This window comes from Berghia stephanieae, chromosome 9, assembly GCF_034508935.2.
Source record: "Berghia stephanieae isolate SIO BIC M18660-M18661 chromosome 9, UCSD_Bste_1.3, whole genome shotgun sequence".
Taxonomy (NCBI): domain Eukaryota; kingdom Metazoa; phylum Mollusca; class Gastropoda; order Nudibranchia; family Aeolidiidae; genus Berghia; species Berghia stephanieae.
Genome location: NC_088368.1, coordinates 36053996 through 36075442, shown reverse-complemented (window position 1 = coordinate 36075442; position 21447 = coordinate 36053996). Strand labels below are relative to the sequence as shown.

Below are 21447 nucleotides of genomic sequence, written 5' to 3'. Positions count from 1 at the left end.
TGATGTATTAAAGAGTTTTGAGGTCATTTTCACCATCTACGTATTGAACACACTCAACATAGCTTGGCTTTGTGAAGAAACACCGTGCATCTGAATCTTAGCCATCAACGCCGTCGCTATTTTTACTCATTTATTTTTAGTGTAGGCTGACTTCGGCTTACGATGATGATGATAGTAATACAAGTAGTAGCGTATGGATGATAGTAGTATGTACTAGTAGTAGCGTATGGCTACACCTCTAAATTCATTTCGTCAGCTTCGGAAGCCTTCCTCCGCTTTAAAAACTGTTTCATAGCCACCTGCAAGTTTAGTTACTGGACAGTGGATGACGATGTGACCGCTGGTCTCAAGGGCTGCCTGATACTTCCGGCAGGCATCACTTTCCCAAAGTTTCCATCTGTACATTATATCTGACGCAGTTCTTCCATGTCCTGTTCAGAGGCGATTTGAGGAAACCCAATATCTCCTGGCACTGCGAAATGCAGGCATTCTTTTGGTGGGATCTTGTATGATGTTCCCCCCTCTTGGTGTTTTCCTGTTCAACATTTATTCTCTCCAGTTCTCTTCCACGTTGAAGTGTACCATTTTTGTTCGGTGGAAAGGTCTCGATTTGAGTCTCGTTGAAGGTGCCCCCTTTTATTTATAATTATTTTTATAGGAGTGTTATCTGTTGCTTCATCAATTCTTGCATGCATCCTTTGATTAGCGTCTTGTCGTCTAAGGCTTGGTGATACAATGCCGCTCAGTGTTGGGAGCCACCTGTTATAATTCTCATTGATTCTCTCGATCGGATGTCAATGCGGTTTACACGTGGGCTCCTCATCCATTGCGCTGAAATTGTTTGGTCTGTGACTTTTTTATATGCAGGTCTGACTTCCGGACATCCTTAAGGGCCTTGTTTAACAATGTTGTAAAGGACAATATTTTGTGATGAGCCCATAAGGAATTGGGTTATCAGACCTGCAAATAAGCATGGAACGTATAGGTTTCAGTTAAACGTCCGCATACGAAAATAAGATTTTTTGTTTTTTTTTGTTTGGGTGTTGTTCCGTGGGCAGGAGTCTGAGAACGGACCATCAAATATAATGTCTGAATCGAAAACATCCTAATTAAAATCTAGAAATATTTTTTTTTCTCGGAGAGAACATACAATAATGACGACGATGATGATGATGATAATAATAATAATAATAATATAATAATAATAATAATAATATAATAATAATAATAATAATAATAATAATAATAATAATAATAATAATAATAAAAAGCCCCCCCCCCCCCCCACAAACACAAAGAGAGAAACCCCAAAACACCCCTACCCACACCACACATAAATACACACACACACGCACGCACACACACACACACACACACACACAAACACACACAATAAAGCCCATTCGGTTATCAAACTTGCATCGTAGTCTTACATCAGAAGAAAAAACAAACAAACAAAACAAAACAACAACAAAAACAAAAACAAAAGAACACTAACAACAAATATAGGACAAATATTATATAAACCAATCAATCAATAAAACACGCAACAGGAAGTTAATGATTCATGTACGAATCTTGTAACTTTTATTATTTTTGTCCTCTAACACAGTCTCGTCGTACTCTCATTATTATTTTGTTACTGTTTTTTGTTGTTGTTGTTAATCTCAATGACGATGGCAATGGCTGTTTGGAGGTGATAAGTCTGGTTTTCATTTGATGTGAATCACGAACTTAATTTCGTTACCGTTGTTGTTTGGGTGATAAAGGGTAGAGGTGGTGTATGAAGATGATGATGATGTTGATGATGAAGTTGATAATAATAATGTGCTTTATTCATCCAAAAGGAAATTTTTGTACAGACGTATAAAATGCCGACAATGATACATACATAAACATATTATACGTAAATATAATGTGGTAAAGTCAAATTTGGTAATAGGTATATATAGTATAATAATTGTAGGCTGTAAGAATAATTACATAGTGTAAATTAAGGGACATACAGATTATAAAAGTGTAACGATATAAATATCTAGAAAAGGTACATTGATGTCAACATATAAGAAAAAAAAGATCAGTAAAAAGCTAAGAATTAGTTACAGTGTAATACTATTTAAATTGACTGAGAAAAATTACATAGTATAAATTACATGGCACGTAATGTAGAATAAAAAGGTCAATAGAAAAGTTGCGCTTTTATAAATTGATGTTTAAAAATTGTGGGTATGGAGTAATTTTAAAGAACAAGTTTCAAAGTTAAAACAGACGTAGACCAGAATTTATAAATTATTTTCCTTATTAAAAATTCTGAAACTGTAAGGTAAAAAGGATCGGAGGTGTTGTTGATGATGATGATGATGATGATGATGATGATGATGATGATGATGATGATGATGATGATGATGATGATGATGATGATGATGATAAATATGCATCTAGCAATTGCATGTCGCAAAAAGCGAGGGCATCAAATCCATGGATTCCCGATAATTATGCTATTTGAGAAGTTGCTTATTCCAACAGTGCCATGACAGTTGCTGACTTCACCCCTCCACAACTTGGAATTTCTATGATCAGCTGATCAGATCGATTTTTAGTTCCAGACATCAGACTCACTGCTTTGTCTGCCAAGGAAATTTATTCAGAAATTCAACCAATCGGAATACCGTTACACTCACTCTTCTGCACAGTAAACTAAGGTCGTGAAACAGACCGGAAGTAAGCAAGCTTTTTGAGAAAATTGACTCCATTGGATAAATAAATAGAGAAAAATAGAGAGAAAAAAATGTGTTTATTTAATGATTATAATATTATTGTGATATCTATGCATTTACGGATAAATTATTTGTAGTTACGTGGATATTCACGTGGAGTTAAACTATTTTATCGTCGTAAAGCAGGCAAGTAAATTAGTTACTGGGGATATTTTTCCTTTTTAAATTGAATTGTTTACATGGGGTGGATGAGGAGATGGGTGGACAAGGCAAGGCCAATCATTTCTTTTACTCACCCTCTCTGGTTCTTCAGTCTTCAGTCATTGCCACTTCTTCAATTCAGTTTAAATTCAAATTCATTCCTTTAGTTTTGATGATCGTCCATTTGAACATTTCATTGCAAATGTTGAGTATTATAATTATAATTATAAAATAATGTGTCTCTGTCGCTGTCGTTACAAATCACAATCACATTATTCACATTCACATTTCTGATTTCTTCTTATTCCCCGATTCCCTGTTTCCCAGTTCAGTGCCAGTACAGTACAGCAAGTCACCGTATAGTCAGATATGTCATATCACATGAAGTTACGGCGAGGGAATCCTTTATCCACTTTCTGTGCTAACTAATGAATGAGAAAGTAGTTCTGCTGTATTGACAATTGACAGAGTTATTGAATTTGAATTGGCGCATTTCCCAGTCCCAGTGTTTCCAAAATCGATTTTGTTTAAACAATGCCACAATGCCAATGCCTTTGATTAAAAAACAAAACAAAAACAATCGCCATATAAACAAGTCATGCCATCCATAGTCTTCATCATTGTCATCGGCATCGTCACAAAAAAAGTGAAAAAAAAGGAAACTTACTTTATGTATCACTTTAGGAATTACTTTCACTGTGATTTATTATATTGTAGCATCAATGACATTGTGTGAACCAATTAGAATTTCCAGTTCCGTTGATAATAAAGTTGTACATATATATGTATATATATATATATATATATATATATATATATATATATATATATATATATATATATATATATATATATATCGCTCCACAGCCTTGCTATCTCTCCTATTTGGGTGGGGTCGGGTTCCTTACCTCCCGTAGTGGGCATGGAGGTCTCTGTGTCTTATATTACCCATATTTTCTGAAGTTGCTGTTTGAGTTCGTCTTTGTCTTGGAATGAGATTACTTGATTATATCCTAGGCTGGAGTCTTTGACAGTCAAATGTATAGTTTGGGAGACCTTTGTTTCCTTTTAATTTTAAATTATCTCTCCGTTACTGTTATTTACTGTTACAATTTTTGTTTAAGTATATATAATTGTTTGTAATCATTTGAGTGTTTTCCTCTTAGTGAGTGGGGACTGTGCTTGTGTCTGTATGAGACTTTTAGGTTATCTCAAACTAAGTACACTTTACTTATAGTTTGCTCGTGGAATCTTACATCTGTTCCCTGTATTAACCATACTCCCTTGCCAATTGTAGATCTATCACTTTTTTGACTGTCCCAATTTCGTCCTTTTTACTGGCGCTGACATGACCTAAATGTGTCGCATGCGCCATAAAACCCTTTTATGTACAAAACAAAAACATATCTTAGCTAACACCCTAGATGTTTGTTCCTTCATGTTGCTATTTGTTCCTAAAAAAATCCCCCCAAAAACTCATGGTCAATTAAAATGTAGTGAATCTTTCATTTTGGGCCTAAAAATTTTTTTTTCTTTACACTGTAATTTAATCATTTTTTATTTCATCTTAATTCTTAACAACTTGCACAAAGTGACTCGTAATAATAATGATAATCTCATCTTCTTTCATGCTTCTTCTTTCAGGTTTGGAAGAAAGTAGAAATCATAGGAACTGCACATCAGTTTTTGGATGACCTATTGACGCGAAAAATTCAAATCCGATTGTGCAAACATTAGTCTCTTTCTGATTTCAGAAAATGTTGTTGTCAAATGGTTAGATGGCAATGACATGATCAGATGTTATGAGTGCTAGATGGAAGTAGTAATAAACCACTGTAGCCCCCCTTACCATTACCATTTTCACTGCTCTCCTTGTTAGTGGAAAGGAGAGAGAGGGCCATTGTCAGTGCGTACAAGAATGCATTGACAATGAAGGCCCCACACCTTCTTCTCTGGATCAGTTTCCTCCTTGGAAACATTTTCTTGCTGGAGACGAGCCATTCCAATTGCAGCGGTAGACGGATCCTAAGGGAAGAAGAGGGTATCATTTCAGATGGAGCAGGAAAGTACAGTGACAATATGCAATGCGAGTGGCTCATTGATGGTGAGTGGTGTGTTTTCTGTTGGAAAATTGTTGAACTAATTTTCATGTTTCACGCATGCCATTTTCAGGATTATAATTGTCAATATTTGAGTAGTCATACAAAATAAATCACTGAAATCACATCAAAACATAAGGAAAACGATTTTAAATGGTGCTGAAGAAAACTAGAAATGCTACTTTACTCCCTTTAGTGATTTCGTCATGATTCGTTAATTTATTGATTCAGCTTGATTCAGTGTTAAACATACAGATCTCCAACTTTTCCCCTATCATCTAACTATTTTTCTGGTGCTGAAATGATCAAAATATGTTACAGGCACTGTAAAACTCCTAAAAATTAAAAACTGATTAAGAGATAAAGGCAGTCAGGAGTAAGAAAAACAGAAGTGTTGTATTGGGGTGGGGTATTTGAGGAAAAGGAAACAATATTATCATGACACGTGCATGCATTCACTTCTTAAAGGAATTTTACTTCATGGCTATTTACAATAATAATAATGATAATAATAATAATAATAATAATAATAATATAATAATAATAATAATAATAATAATAATAATAATTAATAATAATAATAATAATAATAATAATAATAATAATAATAGTAATAATATAGTAATATCATATTTGTTTAGCGTTTAGCTCATAATCCTGCTTGTATTTTAAATTTACTTTTTCCTTCTGTCTTTGCAGCCGGCAGCCCCAACAAAACTATCCATCTCACATTTGAGAATATGGCCACAGAATGTTCATTTGATTTCCTGTTTATTTATGATGGGAACACGTACAACAGCCGAATGATAGCCTCTCTTAGCGGGGACAGCCCTCCCTATCCACTCGTTGCTCACTCTGGATATGTGAGTGTAGATTTTGTCAATTTAAAAAAGAAAAACAAAAAATTATGTAGTCTGAATTTTTATATTGCCATTTTCACAATGCAGTTTAGTTCAGCATTTTGAAATGTGACTATATTATGATTGCTACTATACTTATAACCAGGGGCACCACTCGACTACTACTACTACTACTACTTCTACTTCTACTACTACTACTACTACTACTACTACTACTACTACTACTACTACTACTACTACTACTACTACTACTACTACTACTACTACCACTAATACTACTACTACGACTACGACTACTACTACTACTACTACTACTACTACTACTACTACTACTACTACTACTACTACTACTACTACTACTACTACTACTACTACTACTAGTACTACTACCACTACTACTACAACCACTACTACTACTACTACTACTACTACTACTACTACTACTACTACTATACTACTACTACTACTACTACTACTACTACTACTACTACTACTACTACTACTACTACTACTACTACTACTACTACTACTACTACAACAACTCCTGCCAATACTATGACTTCAACGACAACCGCTATTACATATACCTCATCTGCTTCTATTACTTTTACCCGTACCCTTTCTAGTACTGCTTTTGCTACCCTCATCCTTCCTCTACTCCCTCATATATTTAATGTCCTAACTTAAACAGTCCGTCTCAAATACAGAAAAATTGGAATGTCATCGTAAAGGAAGTTTTGAAGAAAGACAGACATTATACAACAAGGGAAAATATGGCTCAGCATATTGTGCTTTGTGGCCTTAATTAAGCGAGTCACTTGCAGAAACAATCCATTTTCACAATGCAGTTTAGTTTAGCATTTGGAATGTGACTATATTATGATTGCTACTATAACTAGGATCACCACTGACTACTACTACTACTACTACTACTACTACTACTACTACTACTACTACTACTACTACTACTACTACTACTACTACTACTACTACTACTTCTACTATTACTACCCCCCCTCCCCCCCTCCCTATTTTAAGATTAGTTAAGCATTATATCCAAATTAAAAAAAAAAAACGTGTATTTAAGTTAGAGATTATATTTCTTCACCAGATGTTGTTATACCTGTTCAGTGACCGTAACTACATGAAAACGGGATTTGATGCTCGTTACAAAGTGATGGATTGTCCCTGGGACTGCAGTGAGAGGGGCGTGTGCAAAAATCATGTGTGTCACTGCCAGCCAGACTACAGTGGCCTTGGATGTCAGGTGTGTAGTGTACTGTAGTTGTAGTTGGAGTGGAACATGTTTTGAAATGGCGGGCCTATTTATAAATATAAATATAAATACCTATTTGTTTTCCTATAAAAATCATTTAATAGGAAAAAATCCTTTGTTTGATAATGAAAGGAGGCGATTTGAGTAAAGAAATAACAATATTTTATAAATATTGAAAGACACACACATATATATGTATATTAGGAGCTTGTTTTTGAGGTTTGGTTATATCAATATTATCTGTCAGAAGTATTGTCAGCACAATTATAGTCATCATCATCTTCACTCTTGTCATTAATATAATCATGATCATGATCATCATCATCATCATCATCATCCTATATTCCCATTCCTCATTATCGCAGGAGCAACATAATGATTTTCCCATTTTTAGGGGATCAGTGAATTTAGATTTGGACTACGGATATCTTGAAATTGGTTGTTTTAAAATGGATTTATATGAAAAAAAAGATGATAATAATTATGATAACAATGATGATGATATTATTGATGTCAATCATATGATAATAATTAAAATTATTATTATTATTATTATTATTATTATTTTTTTTGTATACAGCTGGAAGATTGTCCCAATGACTGCGGTGACCATGGTAAATGCAAACACCTTTCCTATAGACAACAGTATTGCCATTGCAACACAGGTTACCTCGGGAATGACTGCAGTCTTCAGGTTGCCGGGGACCAAGGGCAAAGTCTGTGGTACAAAGTCCGGGACAAGGATGAAAGAGGAAGCATTCCAGGACGAACGTCTCACACATCTGTCTTCATCAGCGACTGTATATGGGTTTTTGGAGGCTTTGATCTCAACAACGTAGTGGATGACCTTTGGCGTTACTGCTTATCTGATAATGAGTGGCAAGTTTTTGATAGGATGTCTGGAAGTTTCCGTTCAGTGGACAGTGCTGCTCAAACAGATGTAGATGATGTAACATCATCATCTCGCCAATATGATGATGATGATAGCGATAACAATGATAATAATACAGAGTCCTTCTCCATATCCTGGCCTGCAGCTCGGAGTGGCCACGCTTCAGATTGCTATAGAGATGGGTTTTTTGTTTACGGTGGAATATTGGGTAACGGATCTCACAGCAATGAACTCTGGCACTTCAACATCACTTCACTAGAATGGCGTCTGGTGGCAGAGGGAAGCAAGGTCCAGCCTCACCGTGTCACCGGCCACACTTTGACAACTGTGGGCGACCACCTTTACCTGGTCGGGGGAAAATCAGAGGAGAGAGTCTTCATCGACTGTCTGTTTAAAATTGATGCTCGAAATCCAACTCAATGGGAGCAGGTTTTAGTCAAGGGGGGTAACTACCCTCCTAAACGCTATGTCGGTCATTCTACAGTCTACCACAAGGCGTCAAACTCTCTTCTGGTTTTTGGAGGATATACCCAAGGCAGTGGCCTGTTCAGCGACCGGACCCACGAGATACAGGCGTTCAACATCGACGATCAGTACTGGTCACTGCTTCAGAATGAGTACTGGCGCAAGGAGTCCATGCCTCACGATAGGGCCTTCCACTCAGCGGTGATTGCGGGTAATTATATGGTGGTCTACGGGGGGAACACCCACGTGCACTCGGATGTGGAGATCTGCTACAATGGGGAGATGTTCTTCTACCATCTGGGCTGTCACGTGTGGGTCAACCACACTTACTTTACTGGTGAGTTGGAGAAAAGTTTTATCCAAAGAAAGACAACTGTCATTAATATACATTTGATTGAGTGCGGTTATATGGTCTAGTGGTATGACACTCGCTTTTGAATCGGATGGTCCTGGGTTCGAGCTCGCTCGGTGCATAGTTGAGTCCTTAGAGAAGGTTCTTTACTCACATTCTCTCACCTTACTCAGGTGTAAAATGAGTACCTGGCCACTAACAGCATTGTCTCTGTCTGAAAAAAATTGTAATATCGCCTAACAGGCGTCATGTCTCGTCTTAAATGTTAAATGTTGCTGTTGACCAGGGACCCCTTGTAAAGCGCTTTGAGCATGTTTAGTGGATATTGCGCTTTATAAAAGCTCAATTTAAATTTTAAAAATAGATATATCTCCTTAGTTTGACCCAATTTTTTTGATGCAGGGATTGGTCATTTTGTAGAAGTCGTGTAATTGAATTGGTCTACTGTTTTCATCCATCTTCTCAGGGAGTCAAATGCCTACCAAGGGTCGCTTTGGTCATTCTGCAGTGGTGGCGAATGGCAACCTCATGTTTGTCTTTGGGGGCTACTCTGGGACCGTGCTAGGAGACCTTCTGGCCTACAAAATGCCTTCTGCTGTGGCAGATTTTCAGGTAAGGAAGACATACTGTGTCTCTCTCTGTCTCTCTTTATCTCTGTCTCTCTCTCTCTCTCTGTCTTTCACTCTCTCTCTCTGTGTCTCTGTCACTCTCTCTGTCTTTCACTCTCTCTCTCTTTCTCTGTCCTCTTCTCTCTCTCTTCTCTCGCTCTCTCTCTCTCTCTCTCTCTCTCTCTCTCTCTCTCTCTCTCTCTCTCTCTCTCTCTCTCTCTCTTAAATTTATTTTCATTTTCTTTCCCTTCCATACCGTCACTGTTCTATGATGTGTTTGTTTCCTTGTGTTTTATGAAAGAGATTGAAGACATGGTTATTGCAAACATTAAATTATATTGCTGTTAATCATAATTTTTCAATATTTCAGGGTACATCTGAATAAATTAAATAATTATTTTTATTCCATTTAACAATAATGAATTTTTAAACTGACATGGCAACAAAAGTTATCCAGCTTTAATGAGTTGTATATTGACAACACAGGAATCCAGATAATGAAATTGGTAGAGCACTTGCATCATACACAAAGGGAATAGATCGATCCCAGTTGCAGTCAAGATCATTTCTGGTCCCCTGTCTGTCCACCCAGCAATGATTTTGTTGCTGGGTCTGTAAGATCTTGCAGAAAGCCCTTTGTGATAGATTGGTATCCTATCGAAAGGGTAAAAGCAATTTCTGTTGCTTTTAGCACTATTGAAATGGGTATAAACTCCAGCTACTTGGACCTTAGGGCTCTGAAAGACCATGGCCATAATTTTTTAATACAAAATCTTTTTCAGAATGTTCAGACATGTGCTCAAACTTTGCAAAATGTGTTTTATGATCTAGAAACATTTAATTCCATTTATTTATTATTTTTTGTTGTGCTTTCCAGTGCTCGCCTGACTCCAAATCATGTTTAAACAGTCTTAGTGAAAGTGGTGGTAATTCCTCGTTACGGTCTTCATTGCCTCAACATCCGTCCTCATTACCCCTGTCATCGGAGACGCGTTATTCTTACCATCAACATTATCGGCATCGTCGGGACCATTGTGAGATTTACCGTTTCTCCAGACCGTGTCAGGATGACCCAGAGTGCGTCTACTGCCATCAAGGACGTAAGGATGGATTCAACTCGAGCTCTTGCGTGCACAGAGAACGGGTAGAGGTAGGATTTAAAAATTGTTTTTGAAAAATGCAAATTATTTTATTTTTGATTGGGATCCTGATAGCTCAGTTTAATAAATTAATGATAATAATAATAATAATAATAATAATAATAATAATAATAATAATAATAATAAGAAGAAGAAGAAGAAGAAGAAGAAGAAGAAGAAGAAGAAGAAGAAGAATAGTTATGATAATGGTATTAATGGTAGTAGTGGTAATATAATAATAATATATATAATAATATATAATAATAATAGTAATAATTTCTTTATTTTCATGGGGTGTAAAATTAGCTTTTCGTTTAAAGAAATTAGAAGAAAATAATGAGCAACACCAGGAAGTGATTGTTTACATTTAGAAAGGAAGCAAAGAGAGGAAATAAAAGAAATTGTTTATTACAATATCATGAAAAGTCACACACTATGACCATAAGATCCTTACACATTCACAGCTGTGTAAACGAGGGGACTTCCATGACTCAAAGGAGAGGTGCCCTGGTGTTTGTCCAACCCTACACACATGCGGCGCCTGTGTCAGTCATGGGAAAGGCGTGTTGGAGGCGGACTTGAAGTTGTTTTCAGAGCAACGCCGGGGTATACATATCAAGGCGTGTAGTTGGTGTGTCAAGGAAGCACAGTGTCAGACCCGTGCTGGTGAGTACATTTGTAGATTTGTTTGTATTGACCTAACATCTGTACCAAAGAAATACAATTCCCCCTCTTTTTGTCTTCTTGTTCAAATGTTTGCTTTAAATTAACTACACATCAGGGACTTCCTTTACTTTTCTCCTGTTTTTTTTTCTCTCTCTCTCCCTTTTGTCTTTTTGAACAAATATTTCCAAATGTTTGATTGATATTATTTACCCATTGTGGGCTTTTTTTTGTGTGGGTTTGTTGTTGCTCTTGTAAAACCGGTACTTCTGTATAACTGCGGCACTTGGGCGTTGACAAAATCCGAAGAAGAACATCTGGATGCCTTCCATCGCACACAGCTAAGAAGGGTACTGGACATCAAATACCCAAAAAAGATCTCAAATGAATCACTCTATAAGATCACAAAAGAAAGACCAATCTCCCTTGACATTTTACAACAATGATGGCAACTTTTCGGTCACATACTACGCAGGGACAAAAACATACCAGCTAACCAAGCCATGTCGGGATACTTCCAAAAACACGGGAACCTTTTCAGAGGAAGACCGATCACAACACTCCCTGTGATCCTAAACAAAAACCTCACAACACTTGGACAAAGCATTAGTCTCATAACGGCAGGGGACTTTGAAAATCTGAGAACCCTAGCAGAGGACCGGCAATATTGGAGACACCTCACACAGGAAATACTGGAAACAGCCAAGGCGACCCGATCTTTTGGTCGAGACGCGAAAGGCATCTAAGTCAAGTAAGTCAAGTTGTTGTTGTTGTTGTTGCAATAAATCAATACTTATAATTCAATTTATAATTATACATGTTTTTTTTAAAGGCAGACTCCAAAGAAGTATTATATTTAAATATCTAAATATGTCTGCTTAATTTTGTTTGCTTTGTAATAATAATAAAAAAAAAAATCTCTTCCCTTTAGATCCTTCTGGAACTTGTCTGAATGCCAAGAACACAGAGTCTGGAATCCAAGGTTGGTGGGGTGGCTTGAGTGCTAATCTGACCACCTTGTCCCTATGCCAGAAAGACGATTTCCCATCCGGTCTCCACTGGATCAAGTATAAAAATCCTATGAATGCCTCCTTTCCTGACGAGGTAAGTTTGGAACGCGCTGCGCTGTCCCTGTTGAGGAGTTAGAATTTGCTGTTTGCTGTAAAGTGCTTTAAAAAAAAATAATTTTGTGTCTAGCATTGCAGCAATTAGAACAATGTGTGATCATAATGTTTTTTACATTAATTGAGTCATAATAAAAGGACATATTTGGATCATCATCATCATCATTGTTATTGCCATTATTATCCCCTTTGTCATCACCAACACCACAACCAACATCATTACCACTTCATTATCATCATCATCATCATCGTCGTTGCTATTGCCATTATTCCCATTATCATCACCACCACCACCACGACCATCATGATTATCCTCATCATCATCATCAACCAATCGAATAAAATGAATTTCCTTAAAATATTAAGTCCTCATGAAACTGACCCTAAAACAAACCTTTTTTATTTTTCACCCACAGTTGGTGATAATGAGAAAGACCAAGGGCAAAATCAGCACCAAAAACAACCGACAGATGGAGGGTTTCTTTAACCTGACCACAACCTTCAGGGGTTACATCCATCCCCTGAACGCGCCGACGCTGGAAGGCAAAAACTTGACCCTGGAACTCGGCATGAAAAATGCACGGGCTAGACTTTACTTGTCGACGGACGACACGGAAGCTAATAAGGTTAGTAATCACAAGGAGTGACTTTTTGAGCCTTTCGCCAGAAGATGGACTTCAAAAGTATGTGCAGCTATTTGGTCTTGTAGTATGACACTCGCTTTCGGATCAGAAGGTCCTGGGTTAGAGTCTCGCTCAGCGCATAGTTGAGTCCTTGGAAAATATTCTTTACTCTCATTCTCTCGCCGTACTCGGGTGTAAAATTAGTACCTGGCCGTCAACAGTGTTGTCTCTGTCTGCCTGCCTAACAGGCATCATGTCTCGTTCTACATGTTGCTGTTGGTTAGGGACCCATGGGAATTGATTCTATTTTGTCTGTACAGCTGGTTCCAAATTTGAGCAATGTTATCAACAGTGTAAAGCACTTTGATGATCGCGTTTTGTGGAGAATGCGCAATATAAATATATAATTTTTTTTTCATAAGTTGTGACAATATTGTCTAAAGCAAAAGAGGTATTAAACGTAAAAATATTCTATTCCTCTTTGAGCGTGTGGTTTGCTTTTTTTTTTAATTTAATTTTTTTTGTTTTTTTTGATCTGGTGATCTTGACTTGGATCTGTAGGTCCTGGGTTTAATTCCATGCTGTCGGTGGAAGAAGTGTAGAAACCTTGCTGTTTACTCACATTCTCTCACCATGTTCAGGTGTAATGAGAACTTGGCCAGTAACTGTTTGGCCTTTTTAAACAGAAAAAACCCCAAAAAATTTGCTTTAGGGCCTTATAGACATCATGTCTCGTCCTACATGTTCTCTCACCATGTTCGGGTGTAATATGAGAACTTGGCCAGTAACGGTTTTGTCTTAAAAAAAAAATTTGTAAAGTAAATTTTACATAAGGCCTTATAGACATCATGTCTTGTCCTACATGTTATCAAATAAATAAATAAAATAAAATTCTCTTTATTCATCCAAAAGGGGAAATTGAGCTAGGGCGGGGTGACTTGCTCAAGGCCACACAACACAGCGGCGGGTGATCGAACTCTGTACCTTTCGGTACGAAGCAAAGACTGTACCGCTGAGCCACGCTGCCCCCTGTGTTAGGTTTTGGCTTGGGACTCCTTATAAAGCTCTTTGAGAAAATTCTTTTGATATTGTACTATATAAAAGTTCTCTGTTGTTTTTTAACAAATATTTTTTGACTCTCTTGTCTTTTTCATTTTAATTCTATATCCTTTCTTTACCCACTGGGTGGTGTTCCTGACCTCCCATAGTGGGCAGGGAAGTACATACTGTGTCTTCTATCCCCTTATATCTGTTTTCCAACATGCTCTCTGTCTTTGTCTTGGAATGAGATTATTTGGTTTTTCCCTGGCCGGAGTCCTAGCTGGGAGGGAAACAGTCAAATGCATAGTTATTGTTTTGGGAGATGATATTTTTTTCCTTGTAAATCATCTCTCTGTTATGTATTGTTATATTTGTTATTTTGAATTTATAAAATAAGCATGTGAGTGTATTCCTCTTAGTGGGGGCCGTGCTTGTGTCCAGATGAGACTTATAGGTGATTTCAAACTGATTACATTGATGGTATGCTCTTGGAATCTACATCTAATCCCTATTTGTTCCCAGTTCCCCTTTGTCTTATGTTTTCGTGGATGCTTTAATTGTAATTCCAGAACTTTTTACTATCCCATTTCCTTCTTTTTTACTGGCGCTGATGTAACCTAAATGTGTTGCAAGCGCCGTAAAACCCTTCAAAACATTAAAACATTTTTTTACCCACCAATATCTTTTATTCCAGGAGTTGGTGATAAGCAGCTCAAAGGTTCAAACAAGCCACGATACGGAGAAGGCATCAAGACTGTCTGGATTACCACTATTCCCAAACACTTCGCTGGGCCATAAATACTTTGTAGAGCAGGTTTGTTCTCATTTAAGTTAATTATATAGCCAATACACTTCAACAAGTTGACTTCACTTCCCTTGTAATGACGCATAGTAAGTTAGTAACTGGTTCTAAACTATCGGAACAATGGCTGATGCCCTTATGATATAATTCTGCGACGAGCATAAAAGTGTATTCAGAGGAGAAAAATATTATAAATCTGATCATATTTTGACTTTTATACATTCTGATCACATGACATGTGAAAAAGTTCCAGCCAGCATGAAGAATAAAAAGTACCGATTTCCTTTGTTTAGAACTAAGCTGCTGGTTGCTGGGCAGACGTGACATCAGACTGTTGAATCCTATTATAATCTTAAAATGCTTTTTAAAACCGGAAAAAAAAAGGTGTATAGATATGTCATTTTATGTCACTTTTCCTTTGGACGGCAGCATTGTTCTGTGGACAGGCTGGCTGACTTTATATATTTTGTGTCCAATAATGACAAACTGAAAATTGAAAATTCAGGGGTACAGTGTTCAGACCTGCCAATTCTCGTGGTTTTATCAGGAAATTCCCCACATTCAATTCTCATTTCAGTGTTTCTTATCTGTCACTTATTGTCCTGGTTATGATTGTAATTTAACATTCCAGAAAAAAATCATTCATTATCTCCTCATCCTCACCATCATCATGATCATCACCATCATCATCATCATCATCACCAAACACCACCACCACCACCACCATCAATCACATCTTGATGCCCAAAAAAATGTTCCACCTAAATTTCGTCTTTGAAAAGTTTGCAATTCAAGTGCTTCTAAACTACATACATGAACCATCGTTATGACTGGGATGAATAAATAAAGTAGTATTCCTTTAGAGCCATTAGACCTTTAGAACCGGAGTTTATCCTGTGAATGTGGCATATTGTTGATGAAACCAATCTTGATAGTGTTATAAAATGTAGGAGTAGGAGTAATAGTAGTAGTGGTAGTAGTAGAAGTAGTAGTAGTGGTAGTAGTAGAAGTAGTAGTAGTAGTACTAGTAGTAGTAGTAGTAGTAGTAGTAGTAGTAGTAGTAGTAGTAGTAGTAGTAGTAGTAGTAGTTGTAGTAGTAGTTATAGTTATAGTTGTAGTAGTAGTAGTAGTAGGAGGAGGAGGAGGAGGAGTAATAGTAGTAGTAGGAGGAGTAATAGTAGTAGTAATTGTTGTAGCAGGATTAATAGTAGGAGTTATAGTAGTAGTTGTAGTAGTAGTAGGAGAGGACAAATGAATACAAATCGGTTTAACTCTTGCCTTCACCATTTCATCCCCCTCCCCCCTCCCTCCCTTTCCCCAGGTGACAGAGCAGGAAACTAAAGGTCAGAAGACTTCCATCACACTTTCCTGGAATGGTGGACATGTGCCTTTGTCCAAGCACAGTGCTCTGACTTCAGAGTTTCTAGAACCATACAGGTGTGTAATAATACATACGATTTCTGGTTTTGTGTTGTCTTGTAGCCACACTATGTATGTTGTAGAGAAACATTTTTGGACGGACTGATTTGAGCTGACTGCATCTATTTACTGATTGTTGTATTTTATCAGACCTGTCTAGTACTAAGAAAAATTAATAGAAATACGAATTTTGTTCTCAGCTATAGGACTGCATTCGCCTCTTTGACTCAATAAATCTTGTTGAAAAGGAAAGTTTAGTTCCTTTGATTCTTTTAAATGGATTTTTGAGTATTTTTGGATCATGCTGAGGGCAAATAATTTATTTCCAAAGCTATTTAAAGTGACTCTTTTATTTTTTCCCTTGGAAGCTACGAATTTTTGACATTTCGAGTAGGCAGCTCTGGTTTTATTAAGAATAATATTAGTGATATGAATGTAATTCCTGCTTAAGGTAATTTTCTACCATTGTTTTACCTGGGATCCATGCTTATTATGTGTAGCTATGTGGTCGAGTGGTATTACACTCGCTTTCGGATCGGAAGGTCCTGGGTTTTAGTCTCGCTCAGCGCATAGTTGAGTCCTTAGAGAAGGCTCTTGTAAAATGAGTACCTGGCTGTTAACAGCATTGTCTCTGTCCGAAAAAAAATATTGTAATATCGCCTTAGAGGCATCATGGCCCGTCCTACATGTTAAATGTGGACCCTTTTAAAGTGATTTGAGCACGTTTGGTGGATATTGCGCTATATAAAAGCTCCTTTTTTAAATATAATAATAAAAATAAAACAATAAATTGTCTTTATTCAACTCCAAGGGGAAATTTATCTTTTCGGTCTATTCTAAGGGAAGACTGGAATAACCCAATCCACAGTACAGCAGTGTGAGGTGAGCAAGGATGAAGCGATTTGTTCAAAGCCACACAGCACAGTGGGGAGTCAAACTCAGTACCTTCTAGGTTAGAAGCAAAGGCAATCCGCTGTGCCATGCTGCCCTGTTATTATTATTTTTTTTGAAGATATGTTGAAGGGCGGAATGATTTTTTCCCTTATTCATTCCCCAGCAATGGTAATTGTTCAACAAGCTATAACTGCTACGGATGCCTGAGCGATGTGCTTTGTGGTTGGTGTGAAGTGTCTCGGAAATGTGTACTGCGTAACTCCAGCACAGATAGCGTGTGCAAGGATGACACCAAACAACACTACTTGATTACTTCACCGTCTGAATGTCCCAGCTGTAGTCATTATGTGGAATGTTCAAGTTGTGCTGATGTAAGTTTTAATTTATACTAAAACTGCATAGTTTTTCTGTCGTCTATCTGTAATTTAGTAATGTATTTATGTCTCTATTGTTTTTTATTGATGGCTGACGAAGGGTTTTGTGCCCGAAATGTTCCATGTTCATATTTTGTTCTTTTTTGAAGCTGTTATATTCATTTTTGTTTATTACTTTTTACAGTCCACAGCTTCTAGCAGCCTAGTAGTATCAGTTTTTCTATTGCACCTTACCCTGTATGTTAACATATTCATCATCATTATTATCATCATCGTCATCAGCATTATCATCATTATCATTGTTATCATCATTAAAAACATCCTCCTTTACTCTTTCTCTATTATTCAGGACCCTCTCTGTGAATGGGAAGTAGGAGAAGCCCATTGTACGAGGAGACTTCGGAAAACCAATGCCATCACAAACACCACCCATTGTCGATTACCTTGTCATCTGTAAGTTTATCTTCTTTTAGAATCTTAAGATAAGCTGAACAGAATATTGATGACCTCTGTCACAGCTCGAGAAAACAAAACTATGGATGAGATTTTAAAAACTACCAAATATTAAACAGTCCAATAAATAAGATTGATTTTGTAACTTGTCTAAATGAAGCCTTTTCACCGGGTAGTTTTACCAGTATTTATAGACACGATGCATCGTGGGTTGAAGATTGATCCGGGCCTAAAATTAGAAAACTCCTTATTCTTGGAGTTGAATGGTTTACAACCGAGGTCAGCGATATTCTCATCTCATTGCAGATGATATGAAAATTTTATTAAAATATTGTCGTATAGCAAAAGTTGATCTAATCTGACCATTTCCTCTTATAAAAAAACTAGTAGAGAACCTGCAATATTTATGGGGGGGAAATAAAGGCTATTAAGCAGAGGCTTTCATCTTTTAAAAATTATTATACTACTGTATTGTAATGTGGAAATTAACATAGATCAAGACGAATCTTTTTAGCTATCAACAATCAAAACTGGTCCGGTAAAAAGTCTATTGATGTATTCAAATTAATCTTGAAACAGGGTGGCCAGATGGTAATTCTCAATGTTAAATTAAGGATCTCCCTAGCATTTATTCTTTTAAAACATTTTTTGAGTCACCTGATGATAGAATTACCCTAAATTTGAAAAAAAAAAAGGTTTGAAGTTACTCGTAGATTGATATCTATAAAAAATGGTTTTATAATTTTTAGATTTGCCAGTAATTCTGTGCTAATTAGTAGAACAATATTGACCCCTGATCCTATTATTTTTAAAGTATAGATGTCTGTGAAATATGATAATTGATTTAGAGTAGGAGATAGAAAGCAAAAAGTAGACAAGACCTTCGAACTCAAATATATTTAAATTTAGCATAATGAATACTTATGTGGCAAGATTATTTGAATCAACTCATTGATGACTTGGGACTTCTTGTAAAGTGCTTTGACTACATTATGAGGACATTGCTTTACACAAAAGCTTATGTTTTTCTAGTGTAAATTTTTAGGATGTGCAGATTTACCAGATAAATGATCAGAAAAATTTTTATTACATTTGAATAAACGTCAATTTCACTTTTTAAAGGTATTACCTATCTACAGATATATGTATAGGTTCATTTTTAACAAGTATGTGCTTTATATGTCTTCCCATTTTCCTATGCAGGCGTTCCAACTGTTCAGAATGCATCAAGGAGAAAGGCGAGTGTGCTTGGTGTGAGAACACACACACTTGTCTCCCCTTCCTGGAGTATGTAACCCGATACATCTACGGCCAGTGTACCTCCTGGGTTGATGACCCTGACCTGGCCCCCGGCTGCCACTCCTGCTCCAACTTCCCGACTTGTGGCATGTGTCTCAGTGAGTTTGGATGTGGCTGGTGTAGCAGTGACCACAACCCTAAGATCGGACTTTGTCTGGACGGTGATTTTGCAGGTAAAAAGAAAATGGGATATGGGGAAGACAATTTGAATTTTAAAATTTGTTTTCCTCTTTTTTTTTTTTTTTTTAATTTATTTAAAAAAAAAATAAAATCTTTTCTTTTTCTTGTTGATTTAAAACTGAAGGCAGAGCATAGCTAAATTCTAAAAACCCTGGTGATTTTGAAAGACTTTTAAGAAACAAAAAAGGTGGTCCTTTAGATTCACAAATCCGATGGATCCTGGGTTTGTTTTTTTTATTTCTAGAGCAACAATTGCCTACTACCCTTTGGATAGACACATATTTATTGCAATGTGCAGATTCTCACTACCAATAGCAGACAGAGGGGTCAGCAAATACCCTGATTGCACTTGGATTGATGGAAAGTACTTTGCGATAGACTAGTGTCCTATCCAAAGGGTAGCAAGTGTGGGCCTAATGGCTCTAAAGGACAGCTTCTTGAATTATTTTCCTGGTATTACTCTCCAGATAAGATCTTTATGACGTCATCGTGTCAGGTTAAAATAGAACAGAACGTCTCTAGCAAAAGATAATAAGAGTTTGAAATAGTCGATTTAATTATATCTTGCTTGGTGGCTTGTTTTGACCTTCTGTAGTTTGGCAAGGAGGTGACTTGCTGTGTCTTGTATCACCATTATATTTGTTTTCCAACTTGCTTTCTGACTTTGTCTTGGAATGAGATAACTTAGATTTGTTCTGGCCGGTGCCTAGGCTGGGAGAGAAACAGTCAAAATGTATAGTTATTGTTTTGGGAGATGATATTTTTCTCCCTTGTAAATCATCTACTGATTTGTTTTGAATAAAATGTAATCGTATTCCTCTTAGTGGGATCCTGTGCCTTTGTCCCTATCCAACAGCATCACACAACATGTAGAATGGGACATGACGCCTGTTAGGCGATATTACAATTTTTTCTGGACAGAAACAATCCTGTTAACAGCCAGGTTCTCATTTTACACCTGAGTATGGTTAGAGAATGTGAGTTAGGAGCCTTTTCCAGGGACTCAATTATATGCCGAGCGAGGCTTGAACCCAGGACCTTCCGATCTGAAAGCGAGTGTCATACCACAAGACCACATAGTCGCACATTGACGCTAAGTGTGTCGCAAGCGCAGTGCAACCCTTAAAAACAAACAAACGATTATATCTTGCATTCTGTTCAATCCACCAGGCATGGACAGCAATATGACATGCAGCAGACACCTGGCAGAGGCTCACAACTTGTCTGTGGACGAAGCATCTTCCTGGTCGTACGAACAGTGTCCCGATGTGGATGAGTGCATGCTGGGATTGCACAACTGCCACCCCAATGCCACTTGCATCAACACGTACACCTCGTACCGGTGTGAATGCAACAGGGGCTATGTAGGCAATGGCAGGCTGAACTGTGACAGGACGTGAGTATTTTAACTTAGAAAGATATAGGTGTCATGACATAATCAGTCGGAATTTGAAAATGTTGGATTTGTATTTTTTTTTTTTTTTTGCATTTTCTGAAAGAATGTGCTCTCCAGAGCATTTTAATCTTTATTTGAAGTAAATCGGGTGATTTTTCAAGAATTTATGGTCAGATGTATGGGAAAGGTATCCAGCAACTTTTCTCAAATTTCATACTTATTCAACTTGACTAGCTGTAAAAAATATTTAGAAGTGAAATTAAGCTTTGATATTTCCCAAAGATATACTGATTTAATCATTTATGACAAGAACTCATTCTGGATAAAAATTGACCTTCTAACTAAAATTGGCAATATCTCAGTTCAAACCTTTTCACTATCCAACTGATTATGTCATTCACTGTACATATGTGAATACTAAGCTATGGACTGTTAAAAGGAATGTAAAAAAATTAATTAATTAGAACAGCTTATAAAACCAACAAACCACTAAATAAGGTATGTTTCAGGTTCAAAACCCGCCTTCAGCAAAATTTTGTTATATCCAGATTATTGTGAATTATTACCTTT

The 21447-nt window shown here is 36.9% G+C and overlaps 1 protein-coding gene across 1 annotated transcript in view; it reads left to right on the top strand.

Annotated features, from left to right (window-relative positions):
• The first annotated feature begins 2673 nt into the window (after positions 1-2673).
• LOC144980140 (multiple epidermal growth factor-like domains protein 8) overlaps positions 2674-21447 on the top strand; it is a 56735-nt gene continuing 37961 nt past the window's right edge. The window contains 16 exon segments of the mRNA XM_078927691.1: positions 2674-2903; positions 4563-5022; positions 5717-5880; positions 6989-7144; positions 7734-8847; positions 9329-9474; positions 10348-10620; positions 11074-11275; positions 12204-12376; positions 12813-13022; positions 14755-14874; positions 16184-16299; positions 17339-17546; positions 17899-18002; positions 19206-19474; positions 20652-20877. Of these exon segments, the coding sequence (XP_078783817.1) occupies positions 4848-5022; positions 5717-5880; positions 6989-7144; positions 7734-8847; positions 9329-9474; positions 10348-10620; positions 11074-11275; positions 12204-12376; positions 12813-13022; positions 14755-14874; positions 16184-16299; positions 17339-17546; positions 17899-18002; positions 19206-19474; positions 20652-20877 (3656 nt within the window). The 5' untranslated portion in view covers positions 2674-2903; positions 4563-4847.